The sequence below is a fragment of the Centropristis striata genome, chromosome 7 (genome assembly GCF_030273125.1).
Source record: "Centropristis striata isolate RG_2023a ecotype Rhode Island chromosome 7, C.striata_1.0, whole genome shotgun sequence".
Lineage (NCBI taxonomy): Eukaryota > Metazoa > Chordata > Actinopteri > Perciformes > Serranidae > Centropristis > Centropristis striata.
Window position 1 is genome coordinate 4,583,303 of NC_081523.1, and position 19,684 is coordinate 4,602,986.

Sequence of the window (19,684 nt, forward strand, 5' to 3'; positions counted from 1 at the left end):
TGAGCTGTTTTCATTATATTTGTCGAAACAAACGTACCTTTAGTTGAACCAGGCATTCAAATAAATAATTAATTGAAGAAAACAAAGGTGGTCTAATAATTTTTTCTATGACTGTATGTGTGGATGCACGTGGTCGCAGCTGACGTACTTCACACTTGTGGATTTGCTGCTTTCAGTTTTGCCAAATTAAACAATAACTAAATTAAGCATTAACTGCAGCCAAACGTAGATGTCAGGTTGACAAAACTTCTATAATATCTGTGGACATCTCACCGACAGAAGGTGCTGCAGCTAAATTAAATTGACTATGAATCAGTTGTCATAAATGTGACTTCTACAACACTAATTAATATCTTTAACTATTAGAGCTGTTGGCTGATTCTCACCTGACTCCCAGGAACTTGGGCATCTCTCCAGGAGCCGATGTCTCCGTTTCCATCTTCAAACTGTCGATGTGAGCGATGGAGATGACGGTGGCGGCCACGTACCACGGCAGACCCATGAAGGAGCAGACGATGAGCAGGACGGCCACCCAGAACAGATCCAGATGGTAACCTGCTCCTTTCTGGGACACAAAAACAAACAGGAGGTCAAAAGGTCAAAGGTCAAGCATAGTATGTACAGGTGCATCTCGATACATTAGAATATCAGAGAAACGTTTATTTATGTCAGTAATTCAATTCAAAAAGTGGAAATAACACATTATATAGATCCATTACATTCCATATAGAATGAAACATTTAATGTCTGAATTTATTTAATTTATTCTAATTATAATGATTATGGATTACATTTAATGAAGACCAGTGTCTCAAAAAAATGTTAATATCACAAAAGATCAATTTTATCAATCAATAAAAGTTGATTGTAGTATTGAAGTATTTGTATAGCACTTGTCATAGAAAGAAATGTAACAAAAAGTGCTTCACATAAAAAAGGGGGGGAAAATAAATTAATAATAATAAAAACAAGCAAACAGCCTCTGCTGAGGAAGCACCATCTCAACGTAGAGCAGTGAAAAAACACTGGAGGCAGGTTAGAAATTAAGTAGATAAAATAAATAAAAATAAAGTAAGGTAAAAAATAAAAAAATAAAAACATAAATAATAATAATAACAAGTAATAAAGCTAGATAAAAAAGATGAAAATAATAAAAAATAAATAATATATAATATATATATATATATATATATATATATATATATATATATATATACAGTACAGGCCAAAAGTTTGGACACACACCTACTGCGTTTTTCTTTATTTTCATGACTATTTACATTGTAGATTCTCACTGAAGGCATCAAAACTATGAATGAACACATATGGAATTATGTACTTAACAAAAAAAGTGTGAAATAACTGAAAACATGTCTTGTATTTTAGATTCCTCAAAGTAACCACCCTTTGCTTACTAGAATATAAGACATGTTTTCAGTTATTTCACACTTTTTTGTTAAGTACATAATTCCACATGTGTTCATTAAAAGTTTTGATGAATCACAATGTCAATAATCATGAAAATAAAGGAAAAACATTGAATGAGAAGGCGTGTCCAAACTTTTGGCCTGTACTGTATATATATATATATATATATATATATATAGAGAGAGAGAGAGAGAGAGAGAGAGAGAGAGAGAGAGAGAGAGAGAGAAAGAGAGAGAGAGAGAGAGAGAGAGAGAGACTAATAAATAATAGCAAATAAATAAATAAAAGAGAAGATGATGTAAAGTATGTTTAATATGTAAATGTTGGCCTCTGAAAAGTATGTCATCTATATGACTCAATACTTGGTTGGGGTTGTTTGACTTGAACTACTGGAAATGGACTTTCCATCATATTCTAATGTATTGAGATGCAGCTGTATTTATGTACATCCTCAGGAATAATCAGAGCACGGCTGGCTGCAGACAGTCAAACAGCTCTTTTATAGTTTGATATTATGATATGCTAATTAATACAGTAGCAGAAGAGGATCTGGGGCCGGATTCATCTTAAGAACATTTTTGTGAATCCGACCCCAGAAGTCCTCTGAAATGATTCACCACCATCTTTAGAGTCACACCGCTGAACTCAGCTGCAGCAGTGACTCTCAGAACATTTCAAGCGGTTGCTTTTTGAACCAAACTGTGTTCAGTCACTGGCATGAAACATCTCTCACTCCCACGAGAAGAATGACAACAATATTTAACTACTGTGTGAATGTAGCCAGTGTCCTGTACAAACTGCACTATGTTGTGGGAAAGGCATAAAACCTCACTTCACATAAATCAAACCAGACAAACAGGACGAGAAATACTCTTTTTACTGCAGAGAAAACGTTCTGTTCATGTTCTGAAAACAGCCAGATGTGTCGTACAAAAACACAAGTGACCTCTTCTTTAGAATACATGTTTGTCTGTAAGGTTCGATGTTTACCTTCAGCTTGTGCTCCTTCCTGTTGACGATGACGGCGGTAATCTGTTGGTCCATGAAGATCAGGATGGTGACCAGCAGGGCGGGGAGAGCCGAGGCCAGGTAAACCCACCAGGGGTTTCCTCCGAACGGGGGCACAAACCAGCCGCGTTTAGGACTCGTTGGCTGTGAACGCAGGAAGACGGAAGCTTCAACATGTTGTCAACGAGACGGAGCAGAGAGGTGTTTGTTCCAAATAGAGTTATATCGATACTCAAAAAAGTATCGATACTAAAACGTTGTATACTCATTTTAAAAGTATCAATGAAAAGTGTTATTTTCTCTTGTGAAGTCCCAGAATGAAGCAGAGAAAAGTTGACTTATCAAGCTTGCCTAATATTGTGCACAGCATACAAAATATTGCTCTAATTGTTATTGTTTATTGTATTTATTTATTTTGTGCACTACCTCAGACCTGAAGCTTGTTATCATAGTTAGTTTCTTTTTGCACAACTGTTTTTTATTATAAATATTTAACCTGTGGTTCTGTTAATGTTTACATGTTGCATTTTTCTTGTTAATAAAAATATTTCTGTTAAATTTTGGGGTCTTTGTTTTTATCCTTGTGGTATCGAAAATGGTATCGGTATCGTGTTGAAAATCTTAGTATCGTGACAAGCCTAGTTCCAAACACACAAACAGAAAATGTTGCATCTTTTACAGTCAAAAAGGACCCCATGACATTAGACTGGTTTTAGGACATGTAGAAAAAAATTATTACCAACTTTTTTTCACCTTTTAAGGCAACATGACCAAAAAATATATAATTTTCATATTTTTTTCATTGTTATTGGTCAATTTTAGTCAAATATACAAAATTAGGCCTCATTTCAAGAGACTCTCTATTTTATTGAGACTGGGATGTCTACACTAGGGTTGTGACGATACTAAAATTACCAACTCGATACTGATACTCAGGAAAATATTCGATACTCGATACCACCAGGATAAAAACAAAGACCCCAAAATTTAACAGAAATATTTTTATTAACAAGAAAAATGCAACATGTAAAAATTAACAGAACCACAGATTAAATATTTATAATAAAAATCAGTTATGCAAAAAGAAACTGCAACTATGATAACAAGCTTCAGATACTCGATACTTTTGAAAATTAGTATTGTGTCCGGATACAGCGTTTTAGTAACAATACTTTTTTGAGTATCAATACTTTTGACAACCCTAGTCTACACTCAAACCAAAATTCAAAACACCTGGAACTTTAAGAGTTAATAACCTCGTTGAGGCTAAAATGGATAAACCAAAGGAAATGAAGGCAAAATTTATTATGACCTCTTTGAATCTCACAACCAACACATAGCCCATTACAAAAAAACTAAAACTAGTAAAAACTAAACTAAAACTAAGCATTTTCAAAAAATAAAAACTATTTAAAACTAGCAAACTCACTCTAAAAACTAACTAAAACCAACTGAATTTGAAAATAAAAATTCACAACGAAATTAAAACTAAAACTGATGAAAAATCCAAAACTATTATAACCTTTAATGAGCTATTGAGAGGCAGAGAGAGAGAGAGGGACTCACCTTGAATTCACTTGGCACAATAAGTTTGGGAGTATCAACTCCGACGAGGATATCGACTCCACAGAAGATGAGGATGGCCAGGATGATGGCGAAGTCACTGATGAGTTTCCTCACCTGGGACAAAGTGAACACAAACACTCGTTAACACCTTTGTTCTGTGTAACTTTATTCCTCTGGTGGATCATCATCTCAGCGTGGCGGACTCACCGTGGTGGGGAAGAACTGGCTGGTCTTGAACTTCTTCAGACACATGGAGCAGGTGTAGGTGCCGAAGAAGAGGATGAAGGACATGAGGGTGATGTCGGGGACGAAGTCGCACGCCTTCCCCACCAGCTCGCCTTTGTACTTCAAACACTCCGTCTTGGTGAGGGACGACCACGTGGCGTTCATCGGCTGCACCGAGGAAACAAAGAGCAGCGAGATTATAGAGAAACTAAACTGAACTAAATCTACTGTCACTTTCTGCACCGTGCAGCTGTTCAACACTCCAAATACTGGAACATATACTTATGTGATATGTGTATAAATCATATTTATATTATATATCATATTAATACGTATTTACATATTATTTTACTCTTAGTATATTATCTATTGTATAGTCAAGTATTTAAATGCATATATAATGCAGGTACAATGTATCATATTTAATCATATCTTGTGTGTATGTGTATGTATATAAATATACATGTTTTACATATAATATACCCTGCACAGGCTAAATATATGACACATTGCTATGTTGGTATTATTATGATTATTATGATTATTATTACTACTATTATTATAATTATATACATATACTGTTGCTGCCATTACTATTATTATTACTAAAAGTGTTGCTTTGTTATTTGTTTATTATTATTATTGTTATTATTATTATTTAAGTTTTTATATGTACATATTTGTATATTTTTCAGCTCAATTATGTGAAGTTTTTAGACAAGCCCATAGTGGTTTTCTACCTACCTGCTAATGTATTTTATTTGTATTTACTTTAACAATAACTATTCTTTTAATAACATAAATAAAGAACTAAAGGATAAACGGTTTTGTTTTTTAATAACTTTTTTTTACAATTTTAATGTATTTTTACTTTTTTTTATTAATTAATTTATTACATTTATATTTTTTATGCATTTTTACTTTGCATTAAATTAAACTTTGCACTGTATTTTTTAGTTCTTTTTAGTTCTCTTGGGTATGTTTTTATATTAATGTATTAATGCAACACTTATGTTTCTTGAAAAGCTGATAAAATAAAATAAATAAAGAAATTATTAATTAGAAAATCCTACTGAGCGTCCATCCGAAGCTGTCACAGATTCTGATAGAAGAGGCGACTGTTTACTGAAAACCAGTGAAGGTCTGAGGCTCATCGGAGGTAAAAACAAGCAGAGTTCGTGTCACAATAACCTCGAAGTGGAAACAATGTGCTTATCAGACTGTTTAATTCTCTCTTGTCACATTGTGGAACCGTCTTCTTTAATTCTCTCTTTATCTCACCAGCTGTGGTTTGTGGTATGTGATTTGTGACCCAATTCCAATAAATCTTTTCAAGATTGTCAAAGAACTTTTAGCAGCATTCAGACCAAAGACCTTCAGTTTGAACATTTATACACACAAACACGACAGAATATCAGAGCGATAGTTCAGGGACAGAATACAGCAGGACGATAGACTATAAGGACATTTATTAAGTCAATTATTACTAGGGCCGGGACTTTAACGCGTTCATTAAGATTAATTAATTACACAAAAATGCGTTTAAAAAATTGACGCATTTTAATCTCACTTATTTTTGCACCGCGGAACGTTTCTCACTGGATGAGTTTCAGGAGGACCGATTATACTGGAGCACCAACTAGCGTTGATGAGTTGAGACAACAACAAACCACAGTGAACATGAAGGAAGAAGCTGATGAGACCTTTGGTTGGCCCCGTGGATGATGGGACATTTAGTTACTAAAAACCAACGGATGGAAGCGTCCATAAGAGCATGGTTGTGTTGCTAGGCAACAAGGAATTCACATATCACCATAGCAGCACATCCAGCCTCAAGTATCACCTCAATGCTAAACATATAGCAGCTAGCGGCTAGCGTGGTAGCTAGCGTGGGTTGTGTTTTACTTCAAAAACCAAAGTATTCTAGTTTACAGAAGGTCTACCTACCTATAGGCTACCTGGATTTATAAAATGTACTATATTTATAAATATGCTATTGCTACACTTAATGGCAAAAATTGCACTGGTCTGTTAGACTTGAACAAAAATAAACAATATTTTTGTTGCTTAAGCTTATGTATTCAGTCATTATTCAATGGTATACTAAAAATCCATGAGAAAAAAATTCCTTCTCACTGTTCTCAGGTCAAATATTTATATGCGATTAAAATGCGATTAATTTTGATTAATTAATTACAAAGCCTCTAATTAATTAGATGAATTTTTTTAATCAAGTCCCGGCCCTAATTATTATACAAAGTACCTCAAAGTTGTACTTTATACTTTTACAACAAGAGATTTTTCTGACAACATTAGCTGTTTTACAGAATCAGATTAGTGAAACAAAAATTTAAACTAGAAAATTTCTAAAGTCAGAGTCACGGGTCAGAGTCAAACACGCTTGACTCTGACCCGTGACTCTCACCCATTAATTATTGACACTGCCGAGACGTTTACACGTTTTTTAAACTGGAGAGAAAGAAGTGCAAGAAGGTGCTACATCTGCCACGTGTTTTGAAATGTGCCTTGTGTGAAAGTTTGTCTTAAATGCTTTGCCTATTTTTGGGCAGCAGAATGCACAGAGATTATTTTTAATGTTTTGTTTGTGCTTAATATCGTTTTAGTTGTATGATTTTAATTTTTTTGAATTCATTATTCTGAATTCTTTATGGGCTGGAAGAGTCAAGAGTCTACTGTTGCTGAGATTTGTGACAGATCAATCTTTCAACAAGTCTGTCTGTTCACAGCTGTTCTGGTGACATTTGATGCCACTGAGATAGAGACAAAAACGGCATAAAGTTTCCCTCGAACAGAAAGCATTTTTGTCCAAACCGTAGCTCCGATCATATAGCCGACTTCACTTTGAGCATCCTGAGTTCTTCCTGAACGTCTACATATGTGTTTTGTGAAAGAAAAATTAAGAAGCTGTTTTTTTTAGAGCGATCAGAAGAAACTGGCTTTCCTCACAAATTTTTCTCTCCCATTCCAGCCTAGCGATGATGTCACCCACTCTAGCCTCTTCATAAGGTAGCATTGGGAGGATTTTTTTAGCGTGTTTTTGCAGAATATATTTGAAAACTGTTTGCCGAAACCCTTAGAGAAAGTCATCACACACTTGTCATGGCCGAGCGGGTCGATTTCATTCCTTTTTAGTGTATGTGCGACAAAAACTGTGGGAGGAGTAGTCGACCAAAAAAAAACACGGAAGAAACGAAATAAGAATAAGCCCGAATGTGCTTTTTCCAAGGACACTCAATAATCGAATACATTATTATTGTTTTATTATAGATTAAGGTACATTAAAAGCAACAGATCTGTTAATGCGTTACCTATTATTATCCAGTGATACAATCTTCAGTATATGAAACAGTCGATTCTGCAGAATGAGAACTTTAACTTTTAGTACTTTAAGTATTTTTGATGCTCAAACTTTTATCATTTTAATACTATTTTTACTTAAGTATTATTATCTTTTACTTTCAACAGAGTTTTTTTATATACCGAGAAGTAAAAGTACTTCTTCAACCACTGATGACAAATCACATAACAATAAGAATTATTTCTGACATTCAGGACAAATATCAGTAGAAAAGTGTCAAATATGATTAAAAATCCCTTTTGTTCGTCAGAGGACGATAATAAAAAGACTCACCAGATCTGTGTTGTTCCAGTACCAGACTGAAGTTCCCTCTAAAGGATCACCAATGATGTCTGTACTGTTTTCTGCAAAATACAACAAAACAAAGCATCAGTAAGTTTCAATTAGTAATGTATAACAATAAACACGTTTCCAAAGCAACAAACCTTTGTCTTAAAACCATTTAGTGAATACTCAACTGTATTCCCGTTTAGTCGTGCTTTGAGTTAAATGCCAATGTGTTTAGTGAAATGTAATTTAGGTCATAATAATTTTATATAAAGCAAATTTTTTAAAAAACAAAAAACGATTTGACCCAAAATGGTTTCTATTCATCTAGACAATACAGGTAGAAGTGATTAACCCCTTAGTGTTCTTTGTCAACTTTTTTCTTTCAGATGCAGCAGTGGCACTTTTAATCACAAGAAGTTTCCCAGTCAGGAACTAATTTTTTCGCTAATTCAGACACCACATGAATCCAGCACAAATGCCCAATCTCGCAATGTCCCGAAATTAGAAATAATGAATATAGCCACATCAAATTTTGAAGTTTCATAAGAATCAGGCCAGTAGTTTTTCTGTAATCCTGCAGACAAACAAATAAACTGAGCTATAAACATGACCTGCTTGGCAGAAATAAGACTATGCAATAATCCGCAGAACAAACTACATACTACCAGTTTTTTAGGAAAATGACCCTATGAAACTCTTTGTTGGAATGGAAGCAGTTTGTGCTCAAACTTTGGTCAATAAAATGGCATGAACACACACCACCAGAGTTAATTAAAGAAGTAAAAGAAGCATAAATGGTAACAAAACATTATGAAATACAACACAGCAATAGAGAGAGAACGGCTCAAACAACCAATATTATAAAAACAAAATTAAAGTAAAGAAACAACTAACATGTTAAAATCAATGTCACAGTAAAAAAAAAAAAAAATAGTATTAAAAAGCAGAAAGAGGATGTTAAAATTAAGAGAGGGGACTTGAGAAAAAGCCTTAAACTGGAAAAAAAACAAGTGAAAAAGGCGGATTTTTTAACTGTATATTTAAAATAGTCAATGGCGAAACACATCTAAATACAACATGCATGTTCACATGTTCACTCAGCATGTATTTCCAACATAAGTGTAACTATCATGAGGTCATGCCCACATTTAGCGTGTTAGGTAATCTCAGTGTGTCTGCAGCAAATTTCATAACAATCCAATTAAAAGCGAGGTCGCTGTGGGGCCGACGCTGTGGATCAGTGAACACACAGACTGTGAACCACGATGTCCACACGTCCAAGTCCTGCTGGTGACCTTTGTTGCATCTTTCTGCCATCTCTCTACTTTTGCTTTTTTTACTTAACCCTTTGATGCACAACATGGTCTAAAGTGACCCGACTAAGTTTTTATATTCTATATCTTTGCAATACATTAATTTCATCATTCAGTATTGCAGGTTTTCCTCAAATAACTTGTTTTTGATCATCATACATCCTAATTTTTTGTTTTCATTTCTTACTTTTTGAATAAAACCCCTTTTTTTTATCACTACGCTTCTAATGCACAAGATCATTTTCGACCCATGTTGTGCATTAGAAGGTGTTTATATGTTGTCATCAATTTAAAACCTGACAAAGAAGTCACAAATATGTTACATTGGTATTTTTCCAATGGAAATTATTATTTGGTGGCTCTAATAAGTCTCAAATGTTAAAATATGTGATTTTCCAATGTAATCTGGTGGTTCTAACAACTCTTTTAAAGTTAAACCTTCAAAATAAGACAAACATAGTTACACATATACTCAAATTGTTAATTCAGTGAATCACTTTTTGTATCACAGCGCTTCTAATACACAAGGTCATTTTTGACCCATGTGTGTAAACTTGATGTAATAATACAAAAACTATTTTTCTTCATAAAGTATAAAAGGAAAAATGGATATAATGATCTGTTGTAATAATTTAAAAAAAGATGTTCAAACACACAGCAGCATTAAATAACATGGGAAATGAATGCGGGTCATTTCTGACCCATGTTGTGCATCAAAGGGTTAAAAAGCCTGACCAATATTTCCATTCATGGAGCAAAATCAGCAGCCAGGAGTTTCCCTGATTTACTGTCTGTGTTAACAGTCTGTTTTGATGATGTGTCAGCTGCTCACTCGTCGAAAGTAAGCATCTGTTGTTCCCCCTTTCCTGGTATGCACTGCTCTCTGTGTGGAGCGGCATGAGGAACTGCATATTTGTGTGTGTGTGTGTGTGTGTGTGTGTGTGTGTGTGTTTTTGGGGGAGATATTTTTGAAAGCAGCAGGGGATTACCAGTGATTCTTCATTTTCCATCCTCCATCAGAAAAGAGAAAATAAGGAGGCATGCTGTGTCATATTTAATCAACAGCACTTGTTTACTTCTTAACAACAACAACGACCAAAAATCTTGTAACCATCACACCATAGAAATATCTGGTCGTCTGTGCCACAACAAGACAGAGAGTAAAACTCAGCAGCCCATAAAGCTGTAATAACGCCTCCCTCCCCCTCTTCAACACTGACTTTTTCTTTCACTCCTCTACTCAAATTAAACTCAGTGTTCCTCGCTACTTTTTACAGGGTTCGTACACTTTTTCAGTGGTCAAATTCAAGCACTTTTCAAGGACTTTCTGTTAACACACTGTGCTCTTATTTTGAAAGCAGCATGTGTTTAGCGACAGGAAGTCATTCAGACCGTTTAGCCTTTTGTGATTAAAACCACTTTAATTGTCAGCTAATGCTAACCTAACGGCGTATGCAGCAGTGTGTTTGGATGGTTTGAATCACCTGGGACCGGCCCGGACAGGTGGATGGTATTTAGTTTAGTAGAGATGATGTGGGGGCGGGACTGATTCAGACAGGGAGGCATTCAGGCGTCTCTCTATCATGCTGGAATAGTTTTGCAACGGAGAAGTGGGGTGGGCAGCTAATATAATGGTAGGGGAAACACTGAAGTTTACAAAAGCTACTCAGGAAAAAGCTACCATGGCTAGTGTGAACAACTCAAAAATGTATTTAGCGCAGAATAACACACTTATAATGACACAATGACAAAAACGCAGGTTAAAATCAATTTCTCCGGTGAATAATTTTTTAAAAATTGGAATAAAATGGAATTTATACATACAACACTTTTCCAAGTGCCCAAAAGTCTCCAGAGTATTGGGGGGAAATTATTATATTCTACATATTGAATTATTAGCATTTTTACAGCCTCTCCTGTCCTCTCCTCTTAGCTCTGTGTAAACAGATTTGTCACGTGACCGTTCATCTCAGCAGAACCAATCATAGCTTCCTAGTTGCGCTGAGGAGCAGAATTGAATGTTTTTAACAGGATTTGGTTGTTCCAAATGGTTTATTTTCAGCAATGTTTTAAATCAGACATGTAGAATAAAGTGATTTTGAAAGGAATATTCCAATTTTAAGCTTCATTTTTGTTACTTTTTCTAACGGAAACATTCATAACCAATGATCCGTTCAAAGACTGTCGGAAAGCTCAAATTCTGACGATAATGCTTGTTTTTAGAGTTTCTTTCTACGATAAAGGGTGTATTTTTGTTTTAACCAAAAAAAAGGGGTTTTATGGGTGTGTTCAAACAATATCTCACCTAGAACAGCAGGGGCCATACAGAGGCAGTCGTACTGCGTGACATATTCCATGGTGAAGTCTGAGTTGATGGGATAGGAGTGAGCCAGTTTGAGCATCTTCTTGAAGGCATCGTAGATGAAGATGAAGCTGATGAGACAGGAGAATCCCTCCTCCGTGAACCTCGTGAAGTACTGAACCAGGAAGCTGGCGTCAGTGGCCACGAGCACCAGGCAGAAGAACGCCGACCACAGGCCGATCCACAGGCGGAACTCCAGGTAGTCGAAGCTATTATCTCTGTACGCAGGAAAAACACACAAACAAATATTCAGAAATAGGAATATCTGACTATAAGTCTACAGCTTTTGAGAATAAAGTTGTTATATTTTAAGCAAAATCCGTAATACTATGGGAATAAAGGGGCAATTGTTTGAGGAAAAAAAGCCAATGTTTTTAAGAGAAGGAGTCATATTTCAAGAATACAAAAACTTGTAACATCTTTTTGTGGCCCCTGACAATCAAAAATTTTGTTCATAATAGGGATGGGCGTTTGGAAGAAACCTGCCAACTCGATTATCTATAACATTAACAATCAATGAATCGCTACGTTTTAATACATACTCCAGTACGTATAAAACATGCATACATGGGCAAAATAAAAGCTAAACATTCAGTACTGTGCAAAAGCCTGTTTTGATAACGAACACTTTTATTTGAAAGGACGAACAGAGACTTCCTGTCAATCTTAAAACTAACTCACGTGACATTATACTGTAAAGATAACGTCAAGGAGTTCAATGTTTTATGTTTTAGCCCCCGAAGAGGCATGAGGTTAGTTTTCACAGTAATCTTCATATTTAACTGTGTTTTGTGTTTAAATAAGTTTTGGATTAAATTAAATTAAAAGGAAACACATAAATGTGTATATATATATATATATATATATATATATATATATATATATATATATATATATATATGTTTTGTGGGTTTTTTTTCTTTATTGTTATGTATGTATTTTTTTTTACTTACTTTTATTTATTGTTTTTATTTATTTATTTATTTGTATTTAATTTTTGCTTTATTTAAATCTTTTTTTTTTTATAGGTTTACTGTGTTTTTCTTATACTTATTTGGCGAGGGGAAGAGGGGATGGGAGGGAGAATAGGGAGAAAAAGTTTGCTTTGTTGCATGTAATAATGTCTTGTTTGACTAGCTGTAATCTGCAAACAAAAATCTAATAAACACATGTTTAAAAAAAAAAAAAAGGAAACACATGCACGTATCCGCCGTTGCAGATACAAGTAAAAGACACAAATATTGGCCTGATATATTGGCCGGCCGATGTTTTGGTCGACCTCTAATTTGAATCTCACCGCCACAACCCTAAAACTATTGGCCAAAGACGTTGATGAAAATCATCAACCATAAGGCCAAAATCTGGATTTGGTTTACAAAAGGGACACATGATCAGCCGACCCTTGTGGCCAACAGACTGAAGAACTGAAAGAAGGTGGATGGTATTTAGTTTAGTAGAGATGATGTGGGGGCGGGACTGATACAGACAGGGAGGCATTCAGGCGTCTCTCTATCATGCTGGAATAGTTTTGCAACAGAGAAGTGGGGTGGGCAGCTAATATAATGGTAGGGGAAACACTGAAGTTTACAAAAGATACTCAGGAAAAAGCTACCATGGCTAGTGTGAACAACTCAAAAATGTATTTAGCGCAGAATAACACACTTATAATGACAAAAATGCAGGCTAAATTAAATTTCTCTGATGTATACTTTTTTTAACAACAACCATAAGGCCAAAATCTGGATTTGGTTTACAAACAGGACACATGATCAGCCGACCCTTGTGGCCAACAGACTGAAGAACTCACCTGCTGAAGTTGAAGAGCAGCCGTTCAAACACGAGGACGGGCCCGGTGCTGCTGAGGATGGTGAGCGGCTGACCGGCCAGCAGACAGAAAACCCCGCCGGTGATGGCCGTGCCCAGAAAACTCTCCAACACTCCCTGGACACACGGAGGAGCAGTCAGGGGACATTTCACAACGTTAACGCTACATTTCAACTGTTGAAAAAGGCTCGAGTCTCCTTCTGACCTGCATGTTGTCTGTAGCGTCGCCCAGCAGACCGCCGAAGGTGATGGCGTTCGTCACAGTTCCCAAGTAAATAAACAAAATAGCCGACAAGGCCTGAATGTGAATTGCATCGGTGAAGTCACTGACAAAGAAAGGCAATTTTCTTTTGATGTCAAGTAAGAGACCCCCACAAAACCTGGAAACAGAGAAAAAACAGAGTGTTTTACACAATGTGGAGTACTGAGATCAACAGTAGGGCTGGGCGATACGGCCCTAAAAGGTTATCACGATATTTAAGGGTATTTTTGCGATAACGATATTCTTGACGATATTACCTACCAACTGATCTTCTTAAGTGTCCTTGTTGTATTCTGTGTTTTTTTCTATTGTTGTTTTTATTTATTCTACCTTAATATTTTATTCTATTGTATTTTATTGTACTTGAATACCGGACTGCTGTGACAACCAAATTTCCCTTCGGGGATGAATAAAGTAATCAATCAATCAATCAATCAATCAATCAATCAATCAATCAATCTATCTATCTATCTATCTATCTATCTATCTATCTATCTATCTATCTATCTATCTATCTATCTATCTATCTATCTATCTATCTATCTATCTATCTATCTATCTATCTATCTATCTATCTATCTCTTACAAAATACTGAAAAATATATAGAAAATATGATTTTTTTAGTCTGTATAAATAAATAAAAAACGTTCAACAAAATATAAATCAATCATGAATCTAAAATGTAGTGTAAAGTGCAAATCTCAACTTTTCAGAGCAGAAAATTCGACCACAGGCAAAGTCTTTTTTACATTTTTATTTTCTCTGGATATCTTCACATTGTTCAAAAGCCGTCATGCAAAGCTCTGTGTCCACTTTATGTTTGGTACGCAAATAAATATATCTCTATCACTACTCCTTTATAAAAACCATTACTTAAGAATATTTACATTTCTTTTTAATGATTTCATACCTTCCAGTCTTCTGCAGCTCGTCCCCCACAGCGTGTCCTCCTCCTCCGTGACCTCCATCATGAGGCATATCTCCGTTCATCTGAGAATCCCCTCCTGCATACATGTTTTTCCTGAAATACACAGGTTGGTTTTTTTTGTTAATACTTACATGCACCACATTTATCTGATGCAGGTCTCAGAATCAGAATCCTTTATTGTCAATGCACAGGGTAGTGCAACGAAATTTGCCAATCAACCCGTCCAAAACATATAGAAACACACAAACAATATGACAGAGAACAGGAAGACAGAGATGAAGAGAAAGAAATACAGCACAACGTGAGGAGAGGAAAGGAGGAACACATTTTAATCGCATATAAATATTTGACCTGAGAACAGTGAGAAGTAATTTTTTTCACATGGATTTTTAGTATAGCATTGAATAATGACTGAATACATACGCTTAAGCAACAAAAATATTGTTTATTTTTGTTCAAGTCCAACAGACCAGTGCAATTTTTGCCATTAAGTGTAGCAATAGCATATTTAGAAATATAGTGAATTCAAATTCATCAAATTAACACTTCAATGTCCAACCTGATGTGACTATATCTTTTTTTAAATATTCATTTGAATCTCACCGCCATTACGCTTAAACTATTGGCCAAAGACATCGATGAAAATCAACAACCATTAGGCCAAAATCTGGATTTTGATTAAATTTGTATTGTATTTGTAACGTATAGAAACACACAAACAATATGATAGAGGTGAACAGGACAGGAAGACGGAGATGAAAAGAAAGAAATACAGCACAACGTGAGGAGAGGAAAGGAGGAAAAAACAATTTTAAAAAACTCAGAAACATAAGCATAATATACTTCACAAACATGAACAGATTTATGACATAATTATAGGTTTATTTGAACACCTTAAACATCTACTGATGTTGTAGTTTTATTGCATTTAAGCTGCCATGATCAGTGTCAGCGTGTTTTTCTTGTGTTGTCAGTCAATGTTGAAATGTGATCAAATAGCCTAATAGATCAGCTCAAATGTTCCTGCTTTACTGACTAAAACTGCAGCTTTAAATAAAACCCACAGCTGCTCTTTCATTATTGAACACTGTGCAGCACAGCTGGACGCACTTCAGTGATTTTGCAACTATAACATAATGCAGTTAGTGCACACACAGCATTCAGAACAGGTGCAGATCTGTGAACTCTTACATGTTTAATGCAAGAAAGTCTTGTACTCACCGACTCGCTTTCTCTGTTTTTATATTTTCTTTTTACCACAAAGTTGTTCTTAAACATGCTTACCAAATGTCTGTTCATAAAGTTTCTTTTAAGTTGCTTCTAAAGCTTAACATTTCCTACTTTTGTTTATAATATGACACCTGTAAATGAGGAATTACTGTAAAAGAATGTGAGAGTAAGAACACATGCCCTGAAAGGTATGTGTGTGCTGAAAACACCTCTGATGAGGACAAATTCTAAGTATCATTGCATTACAAATAAAGGAGAATATGGAATAAAAGCAGCGATGAAATGAAATCATGCACAACAATTGTTAAGTTCAAAAGGCTTATGAAAAATGATATGTTAAATAAGTATAGGTTACAAACTGGATGAGGATTGTTTTGGTGTTGGTATTTGTTGGTTTGTTTGTTTTCTTTGAGGGAGTAATAGAAATTCGTATATTCGTAAAATTCGTATAAATAGTTTGATATACAATGGTTTCCTGGAAAAAATAAATAAATAAATAAATAATAAATATATATATATATATATATATATATATATATATATATATATATATATATGATTTTAAGTGGCTATATAAAGAAATTAATTTATTTGAAAGTGTGCAGTACCAGGGTTTAGGCCTAGATCAGCATGTTTACTTCAGCCTACTCGCTTATTTTTTCGGACCAAAATAATATAAGGAAATACCTATTGAATATTAAAACGACTGGTTCTGATATTTATCTTATTACTTAGACGGGGCAGATGCATTACTAATCCTCAGGTTAGCTCCACCCGGCTCTCCTCAGTATATTGGAGACACTGGCGTAACAGTTTATTTTGGTCGGTCTGAAGATCATCTTTTTGTACTTTTTGGTTTCTGTCATATTTTTGTCTGCTGTGTTATTTATTTATTTATTTGTATTGTTCCTGTTTTTAATATCTGTCTCCTATGGACCCTGAGTCTTGAATAAAAATTTGATTGATTGATTGATTATATGTATAGGGTTATATATACTGTATGTGTGTATATGTATAGGGTTATAGATACTGTATGTGTGTATATGTATAGGGTTATAGATACTGTATGTGTGTATATGTATAGGGTTATAGATACTGTATGTGTGTATATGTATAGGGTTATATATACTGTATGTGTGTATATGTATAGGGTTATAGATACTGTATGTGTGTATATGTATAGGGTTATATATACTGTATGTGTGTATATGTATAGGGTTATATATACTGTATGTGTGTAAATGTCTATATGTTTATATGTACATCTGTATAATGGTGTGTATTTGAGTATGTGTATGTATATATGCATCTAGCCTACATTGTTGTTGTTGTTTATGTTGTATTTTTCAGTTTGAAAAGAAGAATTAATAAAAATGAAGGGAAAAAAATTAGAAATTTGTGTCAGCTAAAGCATGCATGTAGTAGTGCAGGTTATTTTTTTTTCCTGTTTCTTTGCATTACTGGGTTTGATAAAGAACCAGCAGAATAATAAGCAGCCCACTTGTATTACACTACATCACAACGAGTAAGCCTCTCAAGAGGTTACTGTTGGGCTACTGTCACTTTTTATAATGCTCCAGTTATAAGAAGACTATCCCAAGAAAGTAAAATCATTTCCTCATTTTGGAACAAAATCACCATGAGGACACTGCTGGAGGGGAAACACAGATGAAGTGCTGTATGTGAACTCTATCCACCAGTGTTTGCCCTGCAGTGGCTTGTTGACAGACCTTTTGTCAGAGGAAGGGAGGGACTTTGGGGGCTCTATCCTGATGGCAGGGTCCCACTCTCCAGGAGGAAGCACGATCACCTCGTCCAGGAACTCGTCGATGCCAGCCAGCAGGTCTTGTCTGTCCTTCGCCTTATACGCAATGTCATGGAAGACCTGAACACAGACAGAGAGGGACGAGGCATTCAGGCGTGAAAAAAAAGGCCGGTTAAAGTAAAGCAGCGAACCGTAATATCAGATCTGAGGATTAATAAATGGATCATACAAATACTGTACATCATACAGTCATTTAGTCCAGCCTTTATTCTTAATTTTTTTGTTCATTTTAATGCCTGGTACAACTAAAGGTACATTTGTTTGGACAAATATAATGATAACAACAAAAATATGTCATAGGACACTAATAACTGAACTGCACCTCCGACACTAAGACACTTCACAACCATTTTCACTATTCAGCCTGTATATTTTGCCTTTTATATGCTTAGTCTGCATATTTGTTGAGCTTATTTTATTTTTATTCTGTATATAGCTTGTGTATGTATATGTGTATGAGTATATTTGTTTTAAACGAGGGTTCTGAGAGAAAAGTACTTTCAGTTCTATGTGTACACATGTAGCAGAACTGACAATACAATACTGACAGTTGACTTTTTGATTTAAGAGCTGATATCTAGACATTTTCCATGGTTTTCTTGATAATTACCAAAATCTTTATCAATAAAATCATGGAAAATGTCTAGATATCAGCTCTTAAATTAAACTCTTATGAGCTATTTTGGTTGTTATTATTATATTTGTCCAAACAAATGTTCCTTAAGTTGTACCAGGTATTAAAATGAACAATAAAATTGAAGAAAACAAGGGTGGTCTAATAATTTTTTTCAATGACTGAACGTTACATGACATGCTTATATGCCAACATTGAATACAACAACGTCATTAACCCTTTGATCCACAACATAGCCCCTTCTAATGCACAACATGGGTCAAAAATGACCCGCATTCATTTCCCATGTTATTAATGCTGCTGTGTGTTTCTGTGCTTTTGATATCAACTTATTTTATGATTGAATATTCCAAGTATTCTTTAAATATCTTGTTTTTGATAACATATAATTATTTCCATTTTTTCCTTCTCATACTTTATGAAAAAAAAGTTTTTGTATTATTACATTGCTAACTATTTGACTAAGTAGCTAGCTCTTTAGCCAAGAAGTTAGCTAAGTATTTAGCTTAGCAAGCTACTTAGCTAAATACTTGGCCAAGAAGTTAGCTAGGTAGTTAGCTTAGCAAGCTACTTAGGTAAATACTTAGCCAAGAAGTTAGTTAAGTATTTAGCTTAGCAAGCTACTTAGGTAAATACTTAACCAAGCAGTTAGCTAAATATTTAGCTTTGCAAGCTACTTAGCTAAATACTTAGCTAGGTAGTTAGCTTAGCAAGCTACTTAGCTAAATACTTAGCCACGAAGTTAGCTAGGTAGTTAGCTTAGCAAGCTACTTAGCTAAAAAATGGATATGGGTCATTTTTGACCCATGTTGTGCATTAAAAGGGTAATGACACAAAAAGGAATATTATTAAAAAATGAATAAAGGAAAACATGAAAATTAGGATGTATGATGATCATAACAAACTAATTAAGGAAAACCTGGAATTCTGAATGATGAAAATAATTTATGGCAAAGATATAGAACATAAAAACTCTGTCGGGTCACTTTAGACCCATGTTGTGCATCAAAGGGTTAAATGCGGCTCAAATAATTACCATAGAGTTGAAACAGTGTCAGCAAAAATCAAACAGTAATATGTTCACAAACACGAGAGTATTACGCTGGACGTCAAGGCCTGAATATTGTGATTGAAAATGACGTGTTGCATTATGTGAATGATGTTTCACTGTCAGCATTAAACTATAACAGGGATGATGTGTGATGATGTCTGATGTCTGACCTCATCTGACATCAGGGTGGCGATCGCTCTGCCGATCTCATGGTACGACTTGGCTTTGCCTTTGGGTCCCAACAAGATGAACAGAAATCTGCAAAAGGAACACAATCATTTGTATTGGCAATGTTGTTTTCTTTGTACTGTTCTAAGAGGAGTATAAATCCAGGTCAAAGCAGTTTAAGTTGTTATTATTAGCACTCTTGTATTTACA

General features: G+C 34.9%; 1 protein-coding gene across 3 annotated transcripts in view; it reads right to left on the minus strand.

The window, feature by feature from the left end:
* slc4a4a (solute carrier family 4 member 4a) overlaps window positions 1-19,684 on the minus strand; it is a 99,805-nt gene that overhangs the window by 16,795 nt on the left and 63,326 nt on the right. For all 3 annotated transcript variants that reach the window (XM_059338152.1, XM_059338151.1, XM_059338150.1), the window contains 11 exons: window positions 19,477-19,564; window positions 17,527-17,681; window positions 14,549-14,659; window positions 13,581-13,755; window positions 13,359-13,492; window positions 11,495-11,769; window positions 7,880-7,950; window positions 4,210-4,395; window positions 4,003-4,116; window positions 2,419-2,580; window positions 387-565 (listed from right to left, as the gene is read on the minus strand). In XM_059338152.1, coding sequence (XP_059194135.1) covers window positions 387-565; window positions 2,419-2,580; window positions 4,003-4,116; window positions 4,210-4,395; window positions 7,880-7,950; window positions 11,495-11,769; window positions 13,359-13,492; window positions 13,581-13,755; window positions 14,549-14,659; window positions 17,527-17,681; window positions 19,477-19,564 — 1,650 coding nt within the window. The remainder of the gene's footprint in view (window positions 1-386; window positions 566-2,418; window positions 2,581-4,002; window positions 4,117-4,209; window positions 4,396-7,879; window positions 7,951-11,494; window positions 11,770-13,358; window positions 13,493-13,580; window positions 13,756-14,548; window positions 14,660-17,526; window positions 17,682-19,476; window positions 19,565-19,684) is intronic.